We start from the raw sequence: 25440 nt of genomic DNA, 5'->3' as shown, positions 1-25440 counted from the left end.
GCTGCAGCTCTGTATAGGGAGGCATAAATAATGGCACCACCACCCTCTCAGCTTACTCTGCATGTTGTCATTCATTCGCTTTACTTTTCCCTGATACCTTTTTGCCTTACTATACACACATTGGACGTCATTTATAAAGACAGGACCAATTTGCACCTGGGCAGTAACCCATGGCAACCATGCAGATGATTGCTTTCACTCTTCAACTGCAGCTGGATGGGAAAAAAGATCTTTGGTTGCTATGGGTTACTGCCCAGGTGCAAATTTGCCCACTGAGCCTTACTATACACATTATACACTGCTGCAGCCCCTTCCCGAAAGCAGATAAATGAGTCAGGTTGACTGAATACATTTGTTTTGCTGACAAACACAATACACTGCACCTGTCTGACCCCAGATTATGCCTTTAACCTTATGTAAATCTCAGCTGGGGGCACATGACTGGATGGGGGAGAAGCTGCGGCACAGAATGAGTTACGGAGCCGTGGGTCAGTCTCCTGGGATTTCATAGGAAACAGTGTCCAGAACACAAAGAGTTACATGTCCATTGCAGAAAGGAATTGTTTTAATAAATCTTTCCCCAACTGATTTATTATGTTTTATACGTCGCCATGTATTAAGCCATGCTTGTCAATAAAGTGAAATCAATAGTTTATTAACCACTGAGTTGTATTTCACAATTTCCAATATTAGTTTAGCCAGAAAGCATCAAGCGAAACGCAGCAGCTGAGTGTTCCACTGGCGCCCCCTAGTGCCCCCGGGCATAATCACATCTGTACAGGAGTTATAAGCTGCAGCCGCAGGACTGGGCACTGCCTCTTGTACTGTATCTGCCTTTCTCTATCCCTGGCAGAAGAGCTAGCACTTAAGATCTCTGGGACCTGCGTTTGTTTTAAAAGCAGGACTGGCAGGTTACTCAAGGTATATTGTGCATTTCCTCCAATGAGTGGCGGAAGCGGAGTGTCTCCTGTAGAAGATGAGCTCTTATAATTGTAAGTATAATATTTACTGATTATAATAATCCAGATACCATAATGAGGGCTTTGTGAAGCCAAGGCTGGGATTGTGCAGATACAACATATGAAAAGTACAGTTATGAGCCAGAAGTGCTGGGGGGTCTCTTCTTTCTCCCCCACCTTTAGTTGAAACTGGAGCAGGTTGGACCAGTTTGCTCCTCCTCTCATTCAATCTATGGACAGAGCAGAGCATCTCACAGTCGGAGCCCCTTCCATGTGCATCAAGCTGCTCCCATTCCCTCCTGCTTTTATTCTGGATACAAACCCTGCATGGAGCGGGAATACCCACAACCAACACAGCCCCAAAGTTTGGGCTTAAAATCTCTGGAGCCAAGAATTTGTGGTGGAGCCAACTGTTACGGACCCTGGGGTGCTGTATTCTCCCAAGACTTTAATCAGGAGCCCAGCTTATTTAGCACCCACGGGATACTAATGTATTTCTGTCTGACCCCTCCGTCATAGAATGAACACGCACAATGGGAGTCCCATGATTTCCATATGAAACAGGTAAGTGCTTCTAATAAACTGCAAATATTGAATAGGTTCCGGAACTCAGGAGGATTCAGATTCAAAGTACCAAAGTGTGTCCTGTATATGTCCTACGCTTTTAGATTGTAAGCTCTTGTGCACAGGGCCTTCTCACCTTTTGTACTGGTTGTTATGTATGTTATATGTATGTGATTCTTTTGATTTATTTGTATAAGCGCATTCATTTTACAGCGCTGTGCAATATGTTGGTGCTCTAAAATACATAATACATAATACAATAATAATAATAATAATACAATGTATCACTGCTGAGTCTTTAATAGTAATGTATCCCTGTAACTACAGGTGCATCTGGGATTCTGCATATCCTAATTGTATTAATAATACACACACATATTACACACACATTATACACACACACACTGCCTGTTTGATATGTTTAACCCTTTCAGCACATGTATAGCCTGCCTTCATTGATACAGATAGGAACCCTATTAACCCCCGGGTGGGTAAGAACATCGGGACATTTAGTTTATTCGGGTGTTGGTGTCTGAGAGGAAAGGAACTCGATACTCGTAGTTTTAGGAGGAAAGTCATAAGGATTTCACTCAAGTCCAGAGTTTCGTTGGCAGTGGGACACAATCTTCCTGCTGATGTGGAAGTGACAATCAAGTCATTGTGATATTAAACGTCCAGTGTATGGGAGGTTTCCGTATTTACTGAAGAGGTCGCGGAATGTGCAGTCAAAATAAATGTGGGATTCGGCACATGCATTATCACATACCCTAACTTGTATATAAATAGTATATGCTTTTATGACTTTAAGAATTAAATAGGTTCAGTAATGAACAGCTTGAATTATTAAGGAGGTATATATATAAATTATTGGCAATGGTACTGGTTTGGGACGACTTGTGATAAATGTTACCTGAGCCAATGGCACAATTGTTCCTCCTATTGAATTCTCCCAGCACTACCTACCTGCCAACCCTCCACTCTCAGTAAACACAGCACCTATCTATCCCTTTATTTATTAATTATCTATCTATTTATTTATCCCTCTATTTATCTATCATCATCTATATATCTCTTTATCGATCATCTATTTATTTATTATCTATCCCTTTATCTATAATCTATCATCCATCTCTCTATCTATCCCTCTATCTGTCTGTCTGTCTGTCTATCTATCCATGTATCTATTATCTATCCCTCTATCTAGCATCTATCTATCTCTCTATGTGTCTCTGTCTGTCTATCTATCATCTATCTATATTTCTCTTTAACTATCATCTATTTATCTATTATCTATCCCTCTATCTAGCATCTATCCAACTATCATATATCTATCTGTCTGTCTATCTATCTATCATCTATCTATTTATCTATCATATATATATATATATATATATATATATATATATATATATATATATATATCTTTATCTATCATCTATCTATCATCTGTCTATCCCTCTATCATTTATCTATCAACTATCTATCCATCCATCCATCCATTTATCCCTCTCTCTCTCTCTCTCTATCTATCTATCTATCTATCACTATACATGAAGACCTAGTTGAAATAAACCCTCAGTGAGCATTAGAACTATGGAGGGGTTAATGGCAGATGTGATTCCTATGGTATAAATGAAGGATTGGGGGGGGGGGTGAGATGCCGACACATTGGATTCGGTTATCTTCTCGCTCATCTCAGGTATCACAGATACAGATGCAGCCGCTGTTGTATTAAAAGATCTGCTGAGCCATATCATCACTCTTATTACACATATGAATGGGCACATGGCTGCAGGGCTCACAATCTATGTGACTGCTCTTGTAGCTTTAACTGCTTCAGTGCTGCGTGGCTGCATTACTCACCCCATCAAGGGGGCCACATCTATCCCTGCAGCAATCTGGGGTTTCTTTAGGCATCTCAGTGAGGACTGCGGGTGGACAAATGGGGTTTATTTCTGAGATAATCTTTATATAGCTTTGGCTATGATGTGGACCCCCATATTTCAATCAAAGGGATATTTATTAAAGTGTCAGAGAGCAGCCTCAGGTACCCCAAATAAGAATGTGGATTCTCTTGACCCTCCCTCTGTAATTAACCCCAAGGATGCAACTTAAATGGCTGCAGATATAACTATTGGGAATTCTCTGAAATCACTCGGATAACTCCGGCTGCTGCTCATTCTTTAACCCTTTCTGCTGCACATACTGTAGATTCATTGCTCAGGTCTAATAACAGTTTATAGGGTTCCTTCAGCGCAGCACAGAGTCAAATTTTGCTGTTGCACCTTTTGGATGTCGGTGAATGAGTTAATTTAATAGACTTTCTAGGAGTTGCTTTTTACCTCTCCGAAGGGCATTTATTGCGCAACGAGTGATTCAGAATGTGTGTGTTTTGTCAGGATGAAATATTATATTCTTTTCATTACAAATCATTCTGAGCTGATGATGAAGTTGATTTGATGTCTGATCATTGCATTCTTTGGCATTCTGGGAACATAAAAGCTTTTTTTTTTTCATTTACTGGAGGCCTGTTGGTGTAATCGCTCGCACGTTTCACACCTTTGTGTTGTGCGAGTTCCTCGCTGTGCGGTTTTGCGCTTGGATTCATATGACACATCAAAGCTTGAAAAATGAAGTCTTTCATGCAGAAGCCTCTGTCTCTTGGGTGGGGTTACTGGGAGTTGTAGTCGGACCACCCTCACTGCCAAACCTTAGATTAATTAATGCAGAAAAGAACATCCCTTGATATTAGAGAAGAACATAAAAAGAGGTGTAGTTGCGCAATAGGACCTGTTATCCAGCATGCTTGTGACCTGGGGTTTTCCAGATAAGGGATCTTTCCTTACTTTAGTTCTTAATACCTTAAGTCTACTAGAAAATCATATAAACATTAAATAAAGCCAATAGGCTGGTTTTGCTTCCAATAAGGATTAATTATATCTTAGTTGGGATCAAGTACAAGTTATTGTTTTATTATTACACAGAAAAAGGAAATCATTTGTATTATTTGGATAAAATGGAGTCTATAGGAGATAACCTTTCTGTAATTCAGAACTTTCTGGATAACAGATCTTTCTGTAAGTTGAATCTTCATACCTTAAGTAAAAAGCATATAAACATTAAATAAACCCAATAGGCTGGTGTTGCCTCCAATAAGGATTAATTATATCTTAGTTTGGATCAAGTACAAGCGACTGTTTTATTATTACACAGAAAAAGGGAATCATTTTTTAAAATTTTGATAAAATGGAGTCTATGGGAGACAGCCTTTCCATAATTCGGAGCTTTCTGGATAATGGGTTTCTGGATATCAGATCCCATACATGTACTAGAAAATCATATAAACATTAAACCCAATAGGCTGTTTTTGCCTCCAATAAGGATTAATTATATCTTAGTTGGGATCAAGTACAAGCTACTGTTTTATTATTACAGAGAAAAAGGAAATCATTTTTAAAAAAAGTTGGATTATTTAAATAAAATGGAGTCTATGGGAGACTGCCTTAGGTAATTTGGAGCCTTAAGGATAATGGGTTTCTGGATAACGGATCCCTTATTTGTACTGGCAGATACATTAGATAGTTTCAAGTAAAGGCTGGAGAGACAATATAAGGTCACTGCAATTTATTGGTCGGTCATATTATATGTAGGGAGTGTGTACTACGCAGACCCAGTAGTTGTACTGAGCAAGAACTGTTACTTAATCCACCAAATAGTGGGAGCTGGAATCCTTCCAGAAAAGAACCACTCTTAGGGGTGAAAATGCAGTTGGCATTGTGCTATAGAATGGCCAATTCTAAGCAGCTGTTCAATTGGTCTTCATTTTTTTTTCTAAAGCATTTGCCTTCTTCTTCTGACGCTTTCCAGCTTTCAAATGGGGGTCATTGACCCCATCTAAAAATAATTGCTCTATAAGGCTACACATTTATAGCTATTGCTACCTTTTATTGCTCCTCTTTCTATTCAGGCCTCTCCTATTCATATTCCAGTCTCTTCTTTAAAGCAATGCATGGTTGCTAGGGGAATCTGGACCCTGACAACCAGATGGCTGAAATTCACAGAATACTTCCTGTGTGGGCCACAAAAAAATGTTGTATTCATGGAATTAATTTTAAAGGGTGGTTCACCTTTAAATTAAAATTCATTGTGTTTAGGCTAATTCTAAACAACTTTTCAATTGGCCTTAATTTTTCTTTTTTTTTATATTTTTTTTCTTCTGACTATTTCCAGTTTTCAAATGGGGGTCAGTGACCCCATCTAAAAACAAACCAGATGCAACCAGATGGCTGAAAAGGCAAACTGGAGAGCTGCTGAATAAAAAGCTGAATAACTCAAAAACCACAAATAATAAAAAATGAAAACAAATTGTCTCAGAATCTCACTCTCTATATCATACTAATGGGTGAACAATCCCTTTTAAGGCTTTAAGGTCCCCATTGTACTATATACACCGCATATAAACTATTGTTACAAGTTCATGCTCAGCAGCAGTTGAATATCAACCAATGGAATGGTGGTAAAGCGTCACACTGTAGTATGTTCGGTTCTCACTATGGATGAGAGAGACTTGGCTTAGAGCAAGGCTGACTTAAAAGAGTTAATCTCCGAGGCACCTATTTATATACGAACTCTATTCTTTCTTCCTCGCAGGCATTCTTCCAAGAAAAAATAGAGAATAATAAAAGATCTATTCGGGTTCCCTGAGGAACGTTGAAGGCTTCAGCACCACGGACAGGCACAATCGCCCATCTATAGCAGCTTCAGCACCACGGAGAGAGCTCCGCTCAGCCTAATGGACAGCAGGACCCCGAGAGCAGCACTTAAGGGGCCGGCAGCCGTTCCTCCCAGCACCTTTATAAAAATATAATGCACTCTGCTTGGCTTCTGCATTCTTCCTCAGGTTAGCGTCCCTCGAGAGCTCGCTTGATTTTTGCCAACGAAACTTTAAACAAAGTACTTTGGAATAATCGTGCTGCATCTGGGCGCAGCATGAAGAATTGCGTGGGAGGAACGCTGTCAGTCAGGCATGTTCTGTGCTGGATCGTCGCATGCACCGCAGGTAAGTGTCTGCAGCTTCATGTGTTCCCTATGGGAGACACAGTAAATACGGCATTGTGTGATATGATACAAAATAGGGACATGCACTAAAGCCTTATTGAAGGTGACCGTTATGATCTTAAATAAAGGATGCCCAACATTTGGAGGCACGTTTATCAAGGGCCGAATTCATGTTTTTATTTTTCACTCCCTTAAATTAGAATGAATTCGAAATTCGACCTGACCAAATGCATTAATGAAATCAAATTATTAAAACTATTAATGACACGAAAACTTGAATTCGATTCAAATTCGATCAAACTCGAATTGAGATTTTTCTCCGGAAAAAAACTAGAATGTCAGGAAGGATACAAAGATCTCCAAATTCATCCCTGGACTCCTCCCATTGACTTAAACAGTAATTCGGCAGGTTTTAGGTGGCGAATAGTCGAATTTGAATCCTTAAAGGGCCAGAGTATGATATATCTTGAAAGTTAAATTTCGACTTCTTTTTAAAAATTCTGATAGTTCCCTAGTTGAATTTGACAGGTTTGACCATAAAAAAACCCCCTGAAAATTCAAATTTATATTTTCAGTTTCGACCCTTAATAAATCTGCCCCCTTGTCCTTCAAGTTGTTAACCTACTAAAATCCGTTTGTGGGAGTTGCAGTTCAGTAAAAGCTATCTATATTTATTTATATATATATATATATATATATATATATATATATATATATATATATATATATATATATATATATATATATATATAGCACAATATAACTATAAAGTATATTTCCCATGATGTTGCCCACCATGGTCCTCTCCGGTGCTCTGTGCTAAAATTGTTCATTGTTTTCTGCAAGTCTAATAGCTCTCAGCAACCAATTGGATGGTTTCAGGCCAACTTAATGTTGCTGCTGATTGGTTGCTATGGGTTACTAGACCTATACCAAACATTATACTCTGCTATAGGTCTCTAACACATCGTATCTAGGGTGGGATTCTTTCTACAAAATAAAGTTTTGGTTGTCAAGTCCAGGGATACAGTATGTGCAGACAGTGTGGTTGCACTGGGGCCTTCGGTGGGTGCAGGACACCTTTAGGTGCTATAAAGAGTTCATATATATATATATATATATATATATATATATATATATATATATATATATATATATATATATATAGCTGCACTCAAAATATAGTATATTGGCTTCTGATTGGCTACGTTGGTTTAATAACCCATTGATTTTCTGCTGCTGCATCTGGAAAGGGAAAGCACAGAAAACGTGCAGACGTCGAAGAGTCAAGTAGGGAAAAGAACCCGTAAATGAAGTGTGTGTCTGACCGAGCGCCCGCTGCATTATAGATGTGCCTGTTACTGCCTCGCTATTCATTAGCTTCCTGACCTCTGGGGTTAGTTGGTGTCTGTATATCTGTCAGGCAGTGAGTAGAGATTAGAGCTGCTCTCATGCTCTTTAGGGTCAGTCTCTGGGGATAATGAAACCCATTAACCATTCGGGTATATGAAATCTACCAGGGAGCACTTGTGCACGGCTCCAATAAATAATTAGCTGTAATTAATTTAATTTGGCGCAATTCATACACCTTCAACTTCAACTCATTCTATATTTGCTAAAAATTCATCCGTGGAGGTTGTTTATTTGATAACTTGTGTTAATAAAGTTCACAATGCGTCGGTGCGTGTTGATGTATGCGCAATTAAAATGTCCCGTGCCGATTACGTTTGAATTTTACGTTAGTGCCGCTGCTTAACATAAAAGATCGTGCAAGATCGCCAATACAATGTAGTATGACCTTAAATCATTGAAAAAGTCACACAAAATCATTCCCCCCCCTGTCTGAATACCTCGTCAGCCACTCCCTTCTGACGTGTTTCGCGCTATTGGGCGCTTTATCAGAGGAGGTGTGGCTATTACAGCTCATATCCCTTAAATACCCATATGATTATTGTACACACATTACAGGGCTTATTATCTAACTGTTTATATTATATCCATACTACATGGCCTCTTACAAACTTCCAACCCTTCCTTTTAGAAGTGAAACCAAAAAAGTCTTGATAACATTAACCCTCTATAGGTCAGCTTCCATGATTTCCAACACTGAACCTTTGCTTGACCGGCATCCCCAATTAACCTTTTCTAGATTTCCCTTCCTGATGGAAAATATTTTTCCAACTTTAAAACCTTACACCCTTCCAGAGCCTCCCTTAGAGAAAGAACCGCACCAAAAATGTTGCTACCTTCAACCAAACAGAACTGAGAGAAGAGAACCCACCACGGCACCCAACCACTATGCAGGAATCCTAGTCAGAATCTTCCTATCACAATTGAGAAGAGCCATCGCCCTCCAATGCTCAATGTGCTTCGAATGCTGTTAACCCATCTGGTCCAGGAAACTTCTTTTTCTGTTGTTTATCTATTGCCTGTCTCACTTCATCCTCTTTTATTGCAATGGGGAACTGTCAAAATTAACAGTGTCTGAGATAGGAGTCACCTTTAGAAAAGCTTGATTCTTTCCCCTATCCAAAGCCTTTTCTTTGAAAAGATCAGCGTAGTAGGATCTCAAAACATCCAGGATTCCCTCCCTAAACAACTACTACTACAGTTCTGGCAGGGGTCCAGGGAACAAGAGGTTCCATAGTCCCTCTCCAGAACTAGGGACCTAAGCTGGTTGTACTGACACTGCCTTAACAAGTACTTAAGCCAGTTAACTTTTTCACCCTCCTCCCCTTCCAAACACAGATCTCAAGTTTCCTTCTCAAGAACCAGCTCTCGTTTTACTTTGCCCTCCCTTTTTTGAAAGAGGCAGAAGCGAAAAAAGTCGGAAAGAATCCTTAGCTGAATCCCACCATTCTGCAACAGAATCTAAAAAAAAATTATATTTTTGAAACCTGCAATTCAAGAAAATCCTTAAAAGCCACTTTGACCTCTTCCAATAACCCTTTCTCCAATCTCCAAAGAACCTTGGCAACCCCTGTGCCACCTACACGACCATAATGGAAAGATACTCCTATGTGATCAGAAAATTCCACTACAAACTCTCTGAAATTAGATCAGATATCTCCATTTCTAACAAAAATTAAATCAATCCGGCTACTTCTTGGACAATATCTGTACATATGTCGGCTAGATCTCCCATCACAGGTTGCTACTGTAGGTCCACTAAATCAGCATCCTCAATCCATTTTTTGATAAGTAAACTTTCATACTTGTTCATTTTCCCTGTCCTGTCTTTTTCTCACAACACCTGATTAAATTCTTCCACAAATATAATAGGCATTGACATGAAATGAAAAGGTTTTATATCAGACAATAAATATCTCCTTTCTGAGATGGTATGGGGTCCATAAATATTAATGAGTCTCATTCATTTCTTTTCCACCTCAATATTCAATATTAGACATCTTCCTACTAAAACATCCACAACCTTTTTTATAATGACATGTTTGTCCCCCTTAAACCAGATTCCAATCCCTCCTGCTGGCTCTGTAGCTACTGACCAGAAGGATAGACAATCTCTCCATTCCCTTTTTGCCTCCTTAATGTCTCTCAGGGATGAAAACCTTGTCTCTGTCAAAAATGGATCTGTCAGTTGATTTTTTGACCATAAATGTTTGTAGCTTTAAAAACAGAGACTCTACTTTCATCCCCCACTCTCTCATCTTCTATTGTTGGGTATGGATTTACCCCATTTCTTCCTCACTTAAGGATTCCTATTCTAGATCTAGGGATATTTCCACCAGGTCTTTTTTGATTTTTTTCTGACTAGTATCTTGTACCTGATTTTTTATTTTCTCTCTTTCCTCCTCTTCCTCCATTCTCTCTAATTCTTCTCACTCTTCCACCATCTCACCCCATAATTTTTCTCTTAAGACTTAGTCTCGCTGTGGGCCACACCATTACTATCCACCCGTGTATCTACCTGGGTTTGCACATCTACTCTCCCTAATGTTGGGGCAGGTTTTCTAAATATTTCTCCAGGCCTCTGGACCATTCCTTTATGCATGACCTGTTTTTGAGCAGTGGTTAAACTTAATTTGTTTGTCCCAATATGACTAATCTCTCCACAGAAAGGGCACTCTTTGACACTACACTTCCCAGATAAATATGTTCTTTCCCCACATTTAAAGCACAACCTGGGCTGGCCGACATAGTAACACACTCCTCTGTCTTTCCCAATAGAGAAAGAAGTGGACAAATGATTTTGTAAATACCCTTCTGCACTTAGTTTGACCTAAACCTTTTAACCCCTTACCCAGAGATCCTCCTCATCAAAAATCTTTATAATGGGAGATATCACTGTGTCCTGCCTCTTTAACCATATCAGAATGTCTTCCGGGTGTACCATTTTATTTTTCATTATAATAGTAACATTCTTTAACTCAGACAATGGTATAACCTTAACGTTTTGTCATTCCTTGATATTTTGTGTCAAGTTATAACGCCTCCAGAATTCTTTTAATCCCTGAGATAACGTAAAACGTAGGTCAAATTCAATATCAGTAATGCTTAACATTGCAAAAACATCAGCAGCTATAAAAGCCACAACTTCACCAGATTCCTTGCCACAAATCTTCTACCAGGGAAGTCTTCCCTTTCACAGATCCATTTCATTTTTCCCACATTCCTCCTCCCCCGGTCCCTCAACCTGTGAATCATTAAACAATGTCTTTATCCTCCATATACTGCTGCCAACCTTATCTTTCCCACAATCTGAACAACCTCCCTCCGTTGTATTCACTGAGGGAACAACAACATTTTTAGAAGGGAGTGAAGTGTTAGACAGAGTATCAACAGAAACAGAATTTCTTTCAGAGAAAGGTAAATTTCCATCCTGTTTTGAGGAAAAACCACCACTAAACCTTTTAAGAGAGGAATCCTGGTTCAAATTATCAGTGTTTTTTAGAAGAAGGGTCAGTACCAGCCTGACTGGAAAGAGAAACATTACCAGCTCATTTTAAAGACACACTTTACAAAACTGATCTAAACGCGGCCGCTAGACTCATTCATGTATCTCGCCGCTCAACATCAGCTGCTCCCATAAGTATGTCCCTTCACTGGCTCCCAATCTCTTCTAGAATCAAATTCAAACTACTCATATTGACATTCAAGACCCTTAACAATTATACCCCTCCCTATATTTCATCTCTGATCTCCAAATACTCTCCTTTACACAACCTTCGCTCTGCTTCTGATCTTCCCCTCTCTTCTCCTCTCATCACTTCTGCCCATTCTCATCTACAAGACTTCTCTCTGCTTTTCTCCGGAACTCTCTCAGCTTTCTCTTTCTTTCCAAACTTTCAAAAGCTTAAAACCCCACCTGTTTACAGAAGCTTATTCAATGTACGTTATTTAATCAATCATTGCTGTATCATAAATCACAAAATTGTTTCTAAAATCCTAATGTCTCAATTGTACCCTAACCTGTAGTTTGTAAACTCTTGCGAAAAGGACCCTCTAATGCTATTCTATTGTACAAACTCTTGTTTGTTATTTACCATTTGTTCCCCATTTATTATAAACGAAGGCAAAGCAAAATTGTCGACACTATATAAATAAATCCTGATGATCTGCAACCTTAGAAAAAGACATTATCAGCCTGTTTGGAAGAACATTGCCGGCCTAAGCAGAAGAAACTTTACCAGAGAGGAATTTGCTCACCGTCCCAGAAGGAAATAAATTGAAAACATGATTAGAAAGAAATTTACCACCTGCCTGATCAGTAGGATAATCATTCCCAGCTCTTTTTTACAAGCCTGTTTAACTGACAATTTAACGTCAGTCTGAGCAGAGAAAGAAACTTTACCATCCTGCTCAGAAGGAGGATCATCTCTGGCCTGATTAGCTGATAGATCATTAGCAACTCGTTTAGCAAAACACATTGTCAGTCTGTTTAGAATTAGAAACATCCCCTTGGTTGGGAGACAAATCATTAGCAGCCTGTTCAACATTAGCAGATTGTATAATAACATCAACAGAAGGAGCACAATCAGGAATCATTCTTTTAGTAAATTTGAAATTTTAGCAAGTCTTTATGCAGCCACACCCCTCCCCTCTTTTATTTTCATCTAACCTTTTTTTTGTTATGATAAAGTTCTTTCCAGGGCTCAATAAAATCCAGGATAGCCCCAATTTCCACATCTACCTCCTCCAAGTCCTGGTCGAAGGGCCGGACTCCACAGACGATTGCGCTGCGCAAAAACGCAGACATTACGTCGGATGCAACGGAAATTAGGTAAATTATGCTATTGTCGGATCATGTCGCATTGTTCATGCGACGCGACACAACTGTCGGATGTAGACGCAGCGTGCAGTGTCTGCATCCAACAGTCTTGTTGCGTTACATCAACGTTGCGACACGATCCCACAATAGCATAATTTACCTAATTTCCTTCGCATTCGATGGAATTATCCGTGGAGTCCTGCCCTAAATATGTCAGTTCCTGAATAGCTTTCTGGCCTTTGAGCAGTTTAAGGTCCTTAATAAGTAAGTCTATACCTGTAGTAAGTGCAGCCTGTTCAGTCTCCATACATTTCAGCTTGTTCAGGGCACTTATAATCTTATCATATTCTACCACCGTATTTTCCACTGCATTTAGCAGACCAGTCTTACTTGCACAGAGTCCAGCCACAGGACCTTTCTCCTCATTTGGAGCAACAATCACAGGGCTCCCCCAGACCTTTCTTGTCTGAACTTCCAACAAAACACAGTTTTCTCCCCCAGTCACTGCCATATTGGCACCCACCACCTTCTCAGCCCCTGACATAATCGCCTTGTTCAACGCCATAGAATCCTCCAGTACATATTCGGCTACTCTCTGCATGACATTACCAGTCTCTTCTTCCATCCTGGGCACCGCTCAGAAATCTCACTTTACTTTCTAAGCAATCGCTGAATGAGCCTCAAGCACCACCAGATCCGGTCTCTCCACTGCAGCACCTCAACTCCTACTCCAGATTCGATCTCAACTCCCGCACGGCTACTGCTCTCCATCTCAACTCCAGAGGAATCCCTTTTAGAATGCTGGTATTTGGCAAACTTTCCTTTTGTCACTTTCTTGGCCCGATCGGTAGGTACTGCCATTCTAGCTTCAGCAGCCCACCTTCCGTAAACCAGCCGGATTTGTTGCCGCCCAAGGGCCTTTGCACCCTTCTTCCTCATTGCTTTGAGGGGAGGTAAAATATTCAAAAACAGTCAAAAATAGAAATAAAAGAAAAACTTGATAAGGGAAGGGACAGGGGTCTTGCCTAGAACACTAACCCTCCTCCCAGACCCACAAAGGTCTAGGAGAAACACGCTTCCACAGAGCACAGTACACACATGTCCTCCCAGTATGAAAGTATAGCTTAATGTGTGCCCAGAACATTGCTTTTCTGTCAGTACCGTAACTACACCTGCGGGCCCGAGTGCAGGCCGTGCAGCTGACCCCCACTCCCCTTCAAAAGCAATTTTCGCGTTGAATTCGCTCGCGTACAAACTGCGGGCAGGCCCCAAGGGGGTGCGGGTAGGGTTGCCACCTGCCCTGTATTTAACTGGCCGGTAGAAATTATGGTTGATCCCAATGTTATTAATAGGGAAAAAAGATAATTATATATCAAGGCCGGTATTTTTTTCCAGAAAAAGTGGCAACCCTAGGTGCGGGCCCTGGCGCAGTCGCACCCTGATAGTTCCGCCACTGTTTTCTATATATTTTATATGTATCCATTTGTGAAGGAGCTACCATAATGGTTTCCTTGTATAAACGAAAGATATGTTACAGAAATAAGCTGCCATGCCTTTTAAGCTTCAGCCGGGCTATATGTGTGTATTTGCATAATTGATAATCTGTTTAGGATACAACCGGTTTAGTACTGGGGAGGGGTAATCTAGGTTAAAATGCCATTTATGGATAAAAAACATGTTTATGAAAAGCATACTGTCAAGAAATGTTATTTACAGATAATAAAAAACCATTTATTTGCATGTCAATCAGATAATTTACTTTATGGGGAGGCTCATTAATAAGTAGTTATGGGGAGGGGTTGATGTAAATTGGGGAAAGATAATAAATCGATGGAAGAAATCGTCTCTTCTCCCTTATTATACTGTACAGTAGCAGCCCTTTCTGATAAAACCACATTGGTGTCCTCTGGGGGCTACAACATTTGGCCAAGCCCACAAGAGAAATCATATGAAAGAACTAGAGTCTGATAAAGAAGAAGTCTTCAATGGAAGCCGGATCCTTCCAAGCACCGTGAACTGACTCAATGTATCTCAATAAACAACTTAGAGGCAAAGTTGGGGGTCATTGGGGCACAGTGTGTAACGGGAGGCTGGGATGGTTACCATGGACACCAAACAAATAGACATAATAATCAAAGCAATTGGCTTTGTTCTATTGCTCTACAGGATCTTTATTCAAATTGTGTTTGTGTATCATTAAATCAGTAACTTCTCTTATAATCTCTTGGGGTCGGTATTTGATTGGCCATTTAGAAGCTGAGAATAGTGTTTTGTGACTTGATCATTTGTAAAGGGCAATTTTGGAACATTCCTTAAGGTCACAAGTATCGACCATAAAATAATGTGTCATGTTCCATAATGAAAACAAATGACATGAAGGGTGAATGTGAGAAAGTCCGATCAGGCAGTGAGTGTGAGATATGTACTTATAGGAGACTATTAGTAGAGTCTGAGGGCCACCAACAGGGCTCTGCTCATCAGAACATAATGACCCCCTATAAGATAGGAGCAGAATAGGGGCTGAAGAGCATCACTTTGGGGTGATTGGGCGATTGAGGCTGGAATGCTGGACAGAGAGCACAGGAGTGGGGCCTTTAAGTGGCATCTAGAGAGTGAGTTGTGAGGAATAGAAAGAGCAGAAGGAGAATGAGAGGTGATTTTATATATCAGGGTCCAGCAGAGATTGAGTGATGGGATATTGACTTTCTGAACCCCTATTAATCAAGGTCACGTAGGGGACCTATTAGAATGCTCGGGACCTGGGGTCTTTCGGACAAGGGGTCTTTCTGTAATGTGGATCTTCATACCTTAAAGGATAATTCAACCGTAAAGTTAAAAAAAACCCGATCCCCCTACCCTGAAGATGGCTGCCATGAACTCCGCTGGACAGAATCACCACTGAGGGGTGAATAAAGACTTAGGAGCATTTGCCCAGGGTAACAGCTAGGCTGGAGGGAGGGGGGTCTATATAGGGTAGGGTTTTTTACTTCATGGTTGAATTCTCCTTTAAGTCTACTAGAAAATCATATGAACATCAAATAACCCCGATAGGATTGTTTTGCTTCCAATACGGATTAATTATATCTTAGTTGGGATCAATTACACGGAAAGAAGTCACTTGGGCTCATTTATCAATACTGGGCAAATTTGCCCACGGGCAGTTCCCTTTAGCAACCAATCAGTGATTAGCTTTTTAAAGCCAGCTGCAAGCAGTACAATGAATGCAGCAATCTGATTGGTTGCCATGGGTTACTGCCCATGAGCAAATTTGCCCAGTGTTGATAAATGAGCCCCACTATGTTTTAAAATTTTGAATGATTTGATTATAATGGAGGTTATGAGAGATCACCTTCCCGTAATTTGGAGTATCCAATATCCATAATACCGCTGCACACTGACAAAGTAAATGCTGTGCTTTGTGATTTTTATTGGCTCATATCAAGTAGACAAAAATGGTAAAGTTTCGGGCCTCACAAGGCCCTTTATCAAGCATAATAATAACCTTTAATTTAAAATCATGCTTTATTTATATTCCCCTTCATTTTTTTTTATTTACTGTCTACTTTTGATATAGCAATCTATATGTACTGCACAGCTATGTGACTCAATCAGCCATGTTTTAGATGTTGGCACTGGATAACATCATATTAATCATCCGTTTATTGAGCTCACCCATGCTTACCCTGTCCATCGCTCCCTGCTCCTTTTCTCCTAGTTAACCCACCTTTTGTGGTATTTCATACTGCTCACTCACTACTCACTGTCTACTTAAGATCTACACCAGCCTCATTGATGTTCAAGGAGTCCCCATTGTCTTCTCCAGTAGACGACCGCCAATTACAATCAGTTCCGTGCACCACTTTCAGAGTCTTCTCCTCTTATACTAACTGACCTCTCAATGTTTGCCTTGATTGCAGAGAAAAGTCATGATTTATAGATTTCTATGGAATTCCAATTTACTTCTACATCCTATCCAATACTCGCTGTGCCAATTGACCTTTAAATCATTAAAAGCCTCTTGTTTTTTCCTTACGTGACTCTCCAACTCACATTTTATTTTCTCTGTCTACAAAAGCCTAATCATTTTGACATGAATTTTTTATGAAACTGACTCACTATCCTAATAGCATTTAAAACAAAGAAATGCATAGGCACTGGGATAGTTTATGTATTTGGATATTTGACAAAGTGCTGCTGAGAAGCATATCAGAAGGACAGCCACCTTAAGAGGATGTATATGTTTTGCAATAAAGTTTCAGTGCTTGCATTAGTCTTCTGTTTCTAGAATATAGAAACCAGCATTTGTTCACAGCTTCACCAAAGGGTAACCTGTGGTCAAAGGTCAACTATTTGATATGCATTGAAGGATTTCCCATAAAGGCAGGCCTTTGATTGTGTTTGCAAAATAGGTAATATTTTGAGAGGGTGCATATATAGCAATAGAGCTAAAGATATCGTGAACTTCAGAAATATTATCAGTAGCCCTCAAGCTATTAACGGTGTCCTGCTTCCATAACCCTAACCCACCTTGAGAGCCAAGTTTCGTTTGGAGACTTTTCGAGCATTCCTGATCATTACTTTGGAGTTCAGAACTAGGAAATGTGCCCGGTCTCTTGGAAAGGCAGTGGGGAAGAACAAGCGAGGGTATCAAGCTGAAACTGTCACAGCACATTAGGCTGGAAAACGCTGATGAAGACTGAAGCCAGTTCTTAGAAACATGGCACATTTTCAGTCAAGAGCGAGGCAAGCCAATTGGATGGAACAATATTATTCAGCTTTGGTTAAGCTTCGTCAAGGGCAATTAATTTACCATCAGGTATGCTGGAAGCCAGGCTATGGTATATTCTAATGAGAAATAGAAATAGATTTTGTAAATCAGCAGAGCAAGGGTACAATATCCAACAAAAAAATGACAAGATTGATTACGATGCTGTTTAACATCATCCCTCCAATCTTTTACTTGCTACCTCTCCACAAAGTCCTCCCCTCTCTTGTCCATGGACTCCTATTCCTTCCTGTGCCAAAGCCCAACTTGCAGAGCCTTTTCTTTGTTTCTCAGTTGTCCTCTCTTTTGCTATATTCCATAGCAAATGTGCCAAAAAAAATCTTTTATATCTTATCTTCACCTGCAATTGCACCATGGTGACATCTACTTCAATCAGTCCCAAAATGTGTTCTTCTATTTATCACAACAGGATCAGTTTCAATATACTTTTTTTCATTTGTTTTTATGATTCATATCAGGGGTACAGTCCAGAATGACCATAGTCTTCTGCTCTATTCGAAAGACTATTTAGTGGATTATCTTAGTTTCTGTTAGTGACTGAGTTTCATGAATAGTCACCCATTTTATATGCCTTTCCAAAACCTCATTAAACCTCCGCACATCTAAGGAAGTTGCTAGGTTTTAATGACCAGGGTTCTAACAAGCACAACCAAACTACTGCATATAAATCATTTTCTTTGGAGTTTCAATGTCCTTGATAAAGTTTTATTCATAGTCTTGTCTGTAGTTCTTTCCATTTCATTGTCATGGCTGGCCCAATTTCTGGAATGGTTCCTCCAATCAGGAGAACAAAGGCTTTTCTTGCTCTCTGAACATGAGTAATTCTCTTCCTGCCATCTCCAAATTATTTAGTTGAAGACAATGATCCAATTGATGAAAGCTTTGTTTGTTTGAATTTTTGTGAAAACGAAAGCCTTTCACTTGCTGGGGGAAATATCATATGTGCGAGGATAATCCTTGAATTGAACATTTGGGCGGATAGGGTCAGTTTTGTCAAGCGATCAGAAGGTGGAGGAGGTGCATCGAGGTGGAGGAAATGAATTCTGATGGTACTTCTGTTGCATCAGAGTAAATAGACAATTTAAAAGCTGTGATAAATATCTAAGGTTATTTGAAGGTGTAGAAATGCTGGGTAATTAGTGGAGATAAAGAGAGATCTTATTCCTGCAAAACTCGGTTGCTATTAAGATCCATTGACAAGTGAGCATTAAAGAGAAAATGAGCCATGCCAGGAGATCTTGTCTTCTCTAAGGACATAGCTTATGTGTATATTTTATACTTCTGTGCACTAGTGATAGCACTAAACTAAACTGTAGCTATCCCTTGATGGTGTTCCAGAATGTCATCTGGCTTCCCAGGGGTTCGAGTTGGAGAGGGTATTCCTTTAAGCACAAGTCCCCTTTTTGGTTGACTTGTGCCTCATCCACAACCATGTTTTTGGATTATAATATTCCCATGAAGGTTTATGTGTCTGGGGACAAGTGGGTGTTTAGGTCCAGTCCTGTTAGTGGTCCAGTTGGAACCAGAATGTCTGATGATCTCAGTGAATAGCTCCATTCCCCATTGAAGAGGAAAAATCTTTGTGAGGTGCCTGAGGCAGTAAATGTGCCAGACAGGTGGGGGGCCCTGAATTAGTTGACGTTAGTGCAAAGAGACAATGGGTGTAGTCTTCCACGTGTCCAACTGGAAGGACCAGTGCCCAACCCAGACACACACCCACCACCCAATATATCCCCCTACCCAGAACCGCTTCCTAAACAGAGAGTGAAATTGCCTGCACCACAGGGGAGGGTACCAGTCCCACAACTTAGTTGTGTACCAAGGCGAATTACCTCCATATTGCCCACAAGGTCTGGAAATCAGGGATTTTCTGCCCAAAACCTGGCCAGTTTGTGGGTATTCCGCGAGTACCCAACCCGATGAGGCTGGTAGAGTCCTGGTAAGAAAAGGAACAGTTCGCAGGCAACAGCTAGGTGAATACCTTCATTTAGAGGGTTACGCTGCTCATATTTAGCAGGGTGGTCTATAAGGTTTTAGTGTGGCACTGCCCCTTGGCACACAGTCCAACATGTTTTTTTTGTCTTGATCTAAATTCTCAAAAGTTTAATGGAATTCCATATATATTCCTTGGTTTCCCCCAACTTTGTTCTTGAGTGGGTCGTTTATCTGTATCAGAACAGCTTTAATAATTTCAGAGATGTTCCCTGATTGCCATGATGTTTTGTGCCGTGCCTGTGCCGCAGTCCCTTTTCCACTCAAATGATTTATGTATCAGCGTTACTTAGATCTGGACTTTGCCATGCACGGTCATGGAGCCAAAAATACCTTGTGATTGCTAGTAATGGGATTATGTCCTGTACAGAGAGGCAGCGCAATGAGCAATTTCTCGGCTCAGATTAGCCTGCCAGTGGCTATGGGAAACAGAAGCAAAGCGACTCTCGGATCTCGAAGTCTGAGTCACTTGATGAAACTGAGTCTCCGTATCAGATACACTGTGTCCAACTCAGTCATACTGGGCACAATGTTACCTTGCTGGTCTGGAAGAAGGAGATCCCACCAGGTTAGGGTGCAACATCTGTACAGGTCAAATTAACTGGGTGCTGTAAATGTACTTTAATTCAACGAGACAGGAAAATGCATTGTTAAAGGACAAATTAACCCAATGTTATGGCCAAGTTCTCAGCAAAGGTTGCACTTCTTGGGTATCCTATTGCCACATGCCCAAAGAGGAGACAATAAAACACATTAATCTCTCACATTCCATATGGAAGTGCCTGGGTTATCCACATTTCACTGTCTCAGTTAGTCCCCGGTATAAACAGTTAACCCTGTCTTTACCATTGTATGTGCAAGTGGGGATATCTGGTATCAGTGGCATCCTCAGACTCCAATACCCTGATTTAAAGGACAAGGAAAGTCTAAAATAGAATAAGGCTAGAAATGTTGTATTTTGTATACTAAACATAAACATGAACTTACTGCACCACAAGCCTAATCAAACAAATGATTTATGCTTTCAAAGTTGGCCACAGGGGGCTGTCATCTTGTAACTTTGTTATACATCTGGGCCTGACCCTGACCTTGCACATGCTCAGTGTGGTCTGGGCTGCTTAGGGATCGTAATAAACAAAGCTGTTTGAATTCCGCATGGCTCGGAAGTAAGGCGAGGGCTCCCCCTGCTGTTCATAAGTATAATTGTTTCCCTGCAGAGCAGTTAGGGACCGTCTGACAATTCCTATCCACAGCAGTAAATGAAGGGAGAATTTCACTGCTTACAGTCAGGTTTCTTATAAAAACGGTACACATTTTTTAATTAAAGTATATTGGAGAAAGGTTTCTTTTCATTAATGGTATTTTATTTTTTTGCCTTTCCTTGTCCTTTAACCTTTGTAGCTGGGCCTGATGGGAGTTGTAGGCACATGTGTAAACAGAGGTGCACCCCGATGTGACACTACAGAAGGATCAACACCATACTTTTGCCCCTCCATAGAGTCCCCAGAAGGGTGACCTGTTTTTTAAAGGCACAGTTCAATGTACTTACAGCAGACAGACAAGAGCCACCTGACAGCACAAAACAGAGGGAGCTACCAGAGGCAAAAGTAGTGGATTCCTTGGCCACAGACAGGGCACCCATATGAACTTACCTGGAGGGGCACCCTAAGTAGCAGAAGCTACTGGACAAGCAGGAGCTGGTAATGCAGGACAATTCTCTCCTCATAACAAAAATTATGTGGTTGGCTTGGCCCTACTCAAAACTCTTGGGTGGCACACACCAGGCCCAGTTCTGCTTAACAGTTTGAAACCAGTAGCATCAGGCCTGGGCTGGAGGAGGACACCTACAGGCTTGTCAAGGTATAGCAGGTCCAAACACTCAGCAGTGGCATCTCTAAGAAGTGGGTGGGACTAGAAAACATTTACGGGGCCTAAGAAAACATTAATGGGGCCTAGGAGAACATTTAGAGGGTTAAAATCTTTATATAAAGCAATGTTTTTGTGAAAACTCTCAGTGAAAGGAACAGGGGTAACTTCATGTCAATTCCAGTAGCACCAATATCTATTACCTGAGTCAGTCTGCTGGGACGTGGATCACATTAAAACACCCTGATGACAGTAGAAAGACAGGAGGCCTTCATTCAAGTATCGAGTGACTTCTAAACATATTCCTTATGGCAGTTTTTACCCACCAGTGGTTCATGGGCAACATGTTACTCCCCAACCCCTTGGATGTTGCTCCCAGTGGCCTCAAAGCAGGAGATTATTATTGAATTCCAGGCTTGGAGACAAGTTTTAGTTGTATAAAAACCAGATGTACTGCCAAACAGAGACTCCTGTAGCTGCCAGTCCATATAGGGGCTACTAATAGCCAATCACAGCCCTTATTTGGCCCCCCGTGGACTTTTCTCATACTTGTGATGCTCCCCAACTCTTAACAATTGAATGTGTCTCCTGGGTAAAAAAAAGGTTGGGGACCCCTGATTTACAGCACACCTGCATTGTTATATCCAGCCCACTAACACACATATGAGTGAATAAAGTGCATGCTCTTCTTCACAGTGTCGTGCATGGAGAGAACAAGAACGCACGCGGAGGAGCGACTCTTCAAACGTCTGTTCACTGGCTACAACCGGTGGTCCAGGCCCGTCCCAAATACCTCGGATGTCGTCATTGTCAAATTTGGCTTATCTATTGCTCAGCTGATAGATGTGGTAAGTGAACCAGCGGCTGTGAGTAGGATGCAGGGAGTTGAAGTTGAACAACAGCTGGGGGTTGCAGTCTGGGCATCTTTATTGATAACATATTAATAACAGAAAAGAGCAAAAACATATTATAAGGAGAACAGCTGTTATATAAGTGGGGCCCCTGAGATTCTGCACTGCTGCCTGTGATTCATGAAATACTGTAGCAGAAACCAACTCTCCTTCAGCCTAGTCTTCCCATAATACTTCTTTACAGGTCTGGCTTCTGCTACATTGCTTCAGGAGACAGAACCAGCAGTGCAGACACTGCTTCCAATAGCAATGACATTTGCACATAACTAGAAAACCAATGATAATTAGTGATGGGCAAATAAATTCGCCAGACGAGAATTTGCGGCAAATTTCCATGTTTTGCCAAATACAGGCAAATACATTTGGAAAACTGCCGCAAAAATTCGCTGGCGCCAAAAAATTTTGGATGTGCGTCGGCAAAGTCGCTCGTGTCAAAACTGTCATGCGTCAACATTATTCGGACACCCATTGAGTTTAACGCTGTCATCAAAATTGACATGAGCTGCAAAATTCACGTTTAGTGAATTTTTCACCGTTTCACGGTAAAATTGTGAATTTTTAGGCAAAGCGAAACGGGACAAATTCGCCCATCACTAGTGATAATGAGCAATGAATGGATATTGGGAAGTTGCTCGGAATTACATTGGTTTTTATTAGGAAACATTTTTATATAGAGTTTCCATCCCCTTTAATACTTACATAAAATGTCTTTTAGTCTCTTTGAATCTGCTGATATAAATATTACAGCTCAGTAAAGCCTCACGTCTCCATCTTCCATTTATCTGCTATAAATATTAATGCATCCCGCGGCCGCCGCTGCCTTCAGTAATTTATTTATTAATGGCGCCTGCTGGGTAATCGCGGGGAGTCGCTGGGAATCCTTCTTTTCTGTAGTCCGTTTTGGAAGTCCGTTTGGGTTTGAGCCGTGTCGCCTGGAGTTGGTGCACATTTCAATTCTCCAGTAACTGATGAAACTTTCAAAGCAGCTGAAACTGCAAATATTATGATTGGTGCCCGGAACTTAAATATGATTCTCCTCTGGCCTTTGCTCTTTGTATTTATAAGCAACGAGAGGCAGCGCTGCCAGTGTGATCATGTGGGGTGGGGGATTATTAGTGTTTAATGGGGGCGCAGGACTCTGGGTCCTTCATGGACTTGATTTGAATTGATTTTTAGCTGCATCACAATCTCTGCAATAATCTCTCTTGTTCTTGTATTTTGTAACAGGATGAAAAGAACCAGATGATGACAACAAATGTCTGGCTGAAACAGGTAATGTCCTCTCATATTCTATTTATCAGCCTTACTGGGACAGAATGCTCTGTTATACAGATAGCTAGAATCTCAGCTGCCATAAAGCAGGACAGGACTGCTGCTTACAATGGGGATCAGATAGGATCTGTGCAGCCATTGGGACAGAATGCTCTGTTATACAGATAGCTAGAATCTCAGCTGCCATAAAGCAGGACAGGACTGCTGCTTACAATGGGGATCAGATAGGATCTGTGCAGCCACTGGGACAGAATGTTCTGTTATACAGATAGCTAGAATCTCAGCTGCCATAAAGCAGGACAGGACTGCTGCTTACAATGGGGATCAGATAGGATCTGTGCAGTCACTGGGACAGAATGTTCTGTTATACAGATAGCTAGAATCTCAGCTGCCATAAAGCAGGACAGGACTGCTGCTTACAATGGGGATCAGATAGGATCTGTGCAGCCACTGGGACAGAATGTTCTGTTATACAGATAGCTAGAATCTCAGCTGCCATAAAGCAGGACAGGACTGCTGCTTACAATGGGGATCAGATAGGATCTGTGCAGCCACTGGGACAGAATGTTCTGTTATACAGATAGCTAGAATCTCAGCTGCCATAAAGCAGGACAGGACTGCTGCTTACAATGGGGATCAGATAGGATCTGTGCAGCCACTGGGACAGAATGTTCTGTTATACAGATAGCTAGAATCTCAGCTGCCATAAAGCAGGGCAGGACTGCTGCTTACAATGGGGATCAGATAGGATCTGTGCAGCCACAGGGACAGAATGTTCTGTTATACAGATAACTAGAATCTCAGCCATAAAGCAGGACAGGACTGCTGCTTATTACTGGTTAGTATATATTAGCATATAATATATATATATATATATATATATATATATATATATATATATATATATATATATATATATATTGTATATATAATGCTCTATCTGATATAATGATAGGATGGCAGACCTGTCAGTCCCTGAGTAAGAGTACAAATGTTAGTACATATGGTGCTCACTCAGCATAATGACAGGCCTGTGCTCTCTAATGACCCTGCTCCCAGCAGTCTGTTCCTCCCCTGCATCTAATCCATTTCACATCGAATGCGCTTCTCTATTAATATGAATAATAAATGACATTAAGAAATCTCAGCGCTGATGTGAATGTATCATCAATGGAATGAGAACAAGTTGGGATGTGATGGACCATTCAAAATCATTAAAGGTGAACTATTGCAATTGCAAATTGAATCTAAGCTTTGTCTTGTGGAAAATAAGACATTTTCGCTATACAACCTGTTAAAAAAGAAATTCACCATTTTTGAAATAATCAAGTTATTCTTCATAATCCCTCTCTCGGCATCTGTCTCTCTTCATGCAGGAATCAGTAGTCAGTTTTTGACTGACAGGTCTTATGTATCTTTAGACGGGGCTCACTTTCCTAGCAGATGTATTAGAGCTCACTCAAATAACTGACTCCAGCACAAGCAAAATCGTTTGGCACAAAACCTGCAGAGAGACAGTAATGAGCCCCCCTACCAAAGGCTGTAGTAGCCCTAAGTAAAATAAATAAATAATGAAGACTAATTGAAATGTTGCTTAGAACTGGCCATTCTATAAAATACTTAGAGTTGACCCTCCGCTTTAAAAACAAAATTGGCTTTACCTGTGTGGGGCTTCTGCCTGGTGACAGCTCTTTGTTCCTGTAATGATGAATTCAATTGGATACATGATTGTGACTATTCTAACACTGGTAAAGAGAGGGAATTATACAGAGATATTCATGCAAGGAGGGACACTCCGTGGGA

The 25440-nt window shown here is 40.7% G+C and overlaps 1 protein-coding gene across 2 annotated transcripts in view; it reads left to right on the top strand.

Moving 5' to 3' along the window:
* The first annotated feature begins 844 nt into the window (after positions 1 to 844).
* The window catches only part of chrna2.L (cholinergic receptor, nicotinic alpha 2 L homeolog), a 32149-nt gene continuing 7553 nt past the window's right edge, over positions 845 to 25440 (top strand). Inside the window, exons 1-4 of one of the 2 annotated variants that reach the window (XM_041563619.1) lie at positions 845 to 992; positions 6174 to 6582; positions 22151 to 22302; positions 23593 to 23637. In XM_041563619.1, the coding sequence (XP_041419553.1) occupies positions 6513 to 6582; positions 22151 to 22302; positions 23593 to 23637 (267 nt within the window). In that variant the 5' untranslated portion in view covers positions 845 to 992; positions 6174 to 6512. Of the gene's footprint in view, positions 993 to 1134; positions 1524 to 6173; positions 6583 to 22150; positions 22303 to 23592; positions 23638 to 25440 lie in introns of those variants that run through there. The other variant, XM_018264125.2, reaches the window with a different exon arrangement.

Source organism: Xenopus laevis, chromosome 5L, assembly GCF_017654675.1.
Source record: "Xenopus laevis strain J_2021 chromosome 5L, Xenopus_laevis_v10.1, whole genome shotgun sequence".
NCBI lineage: Eukaryota > Metazoa > Chordata > Amphibia > Anura > Pipidae > Xenopus > Xenopus laevis.
Note: the sequence above shows the minus strand (reverse complement) of the source record. Positions and strands in the feature narration are given on the sequence as shown.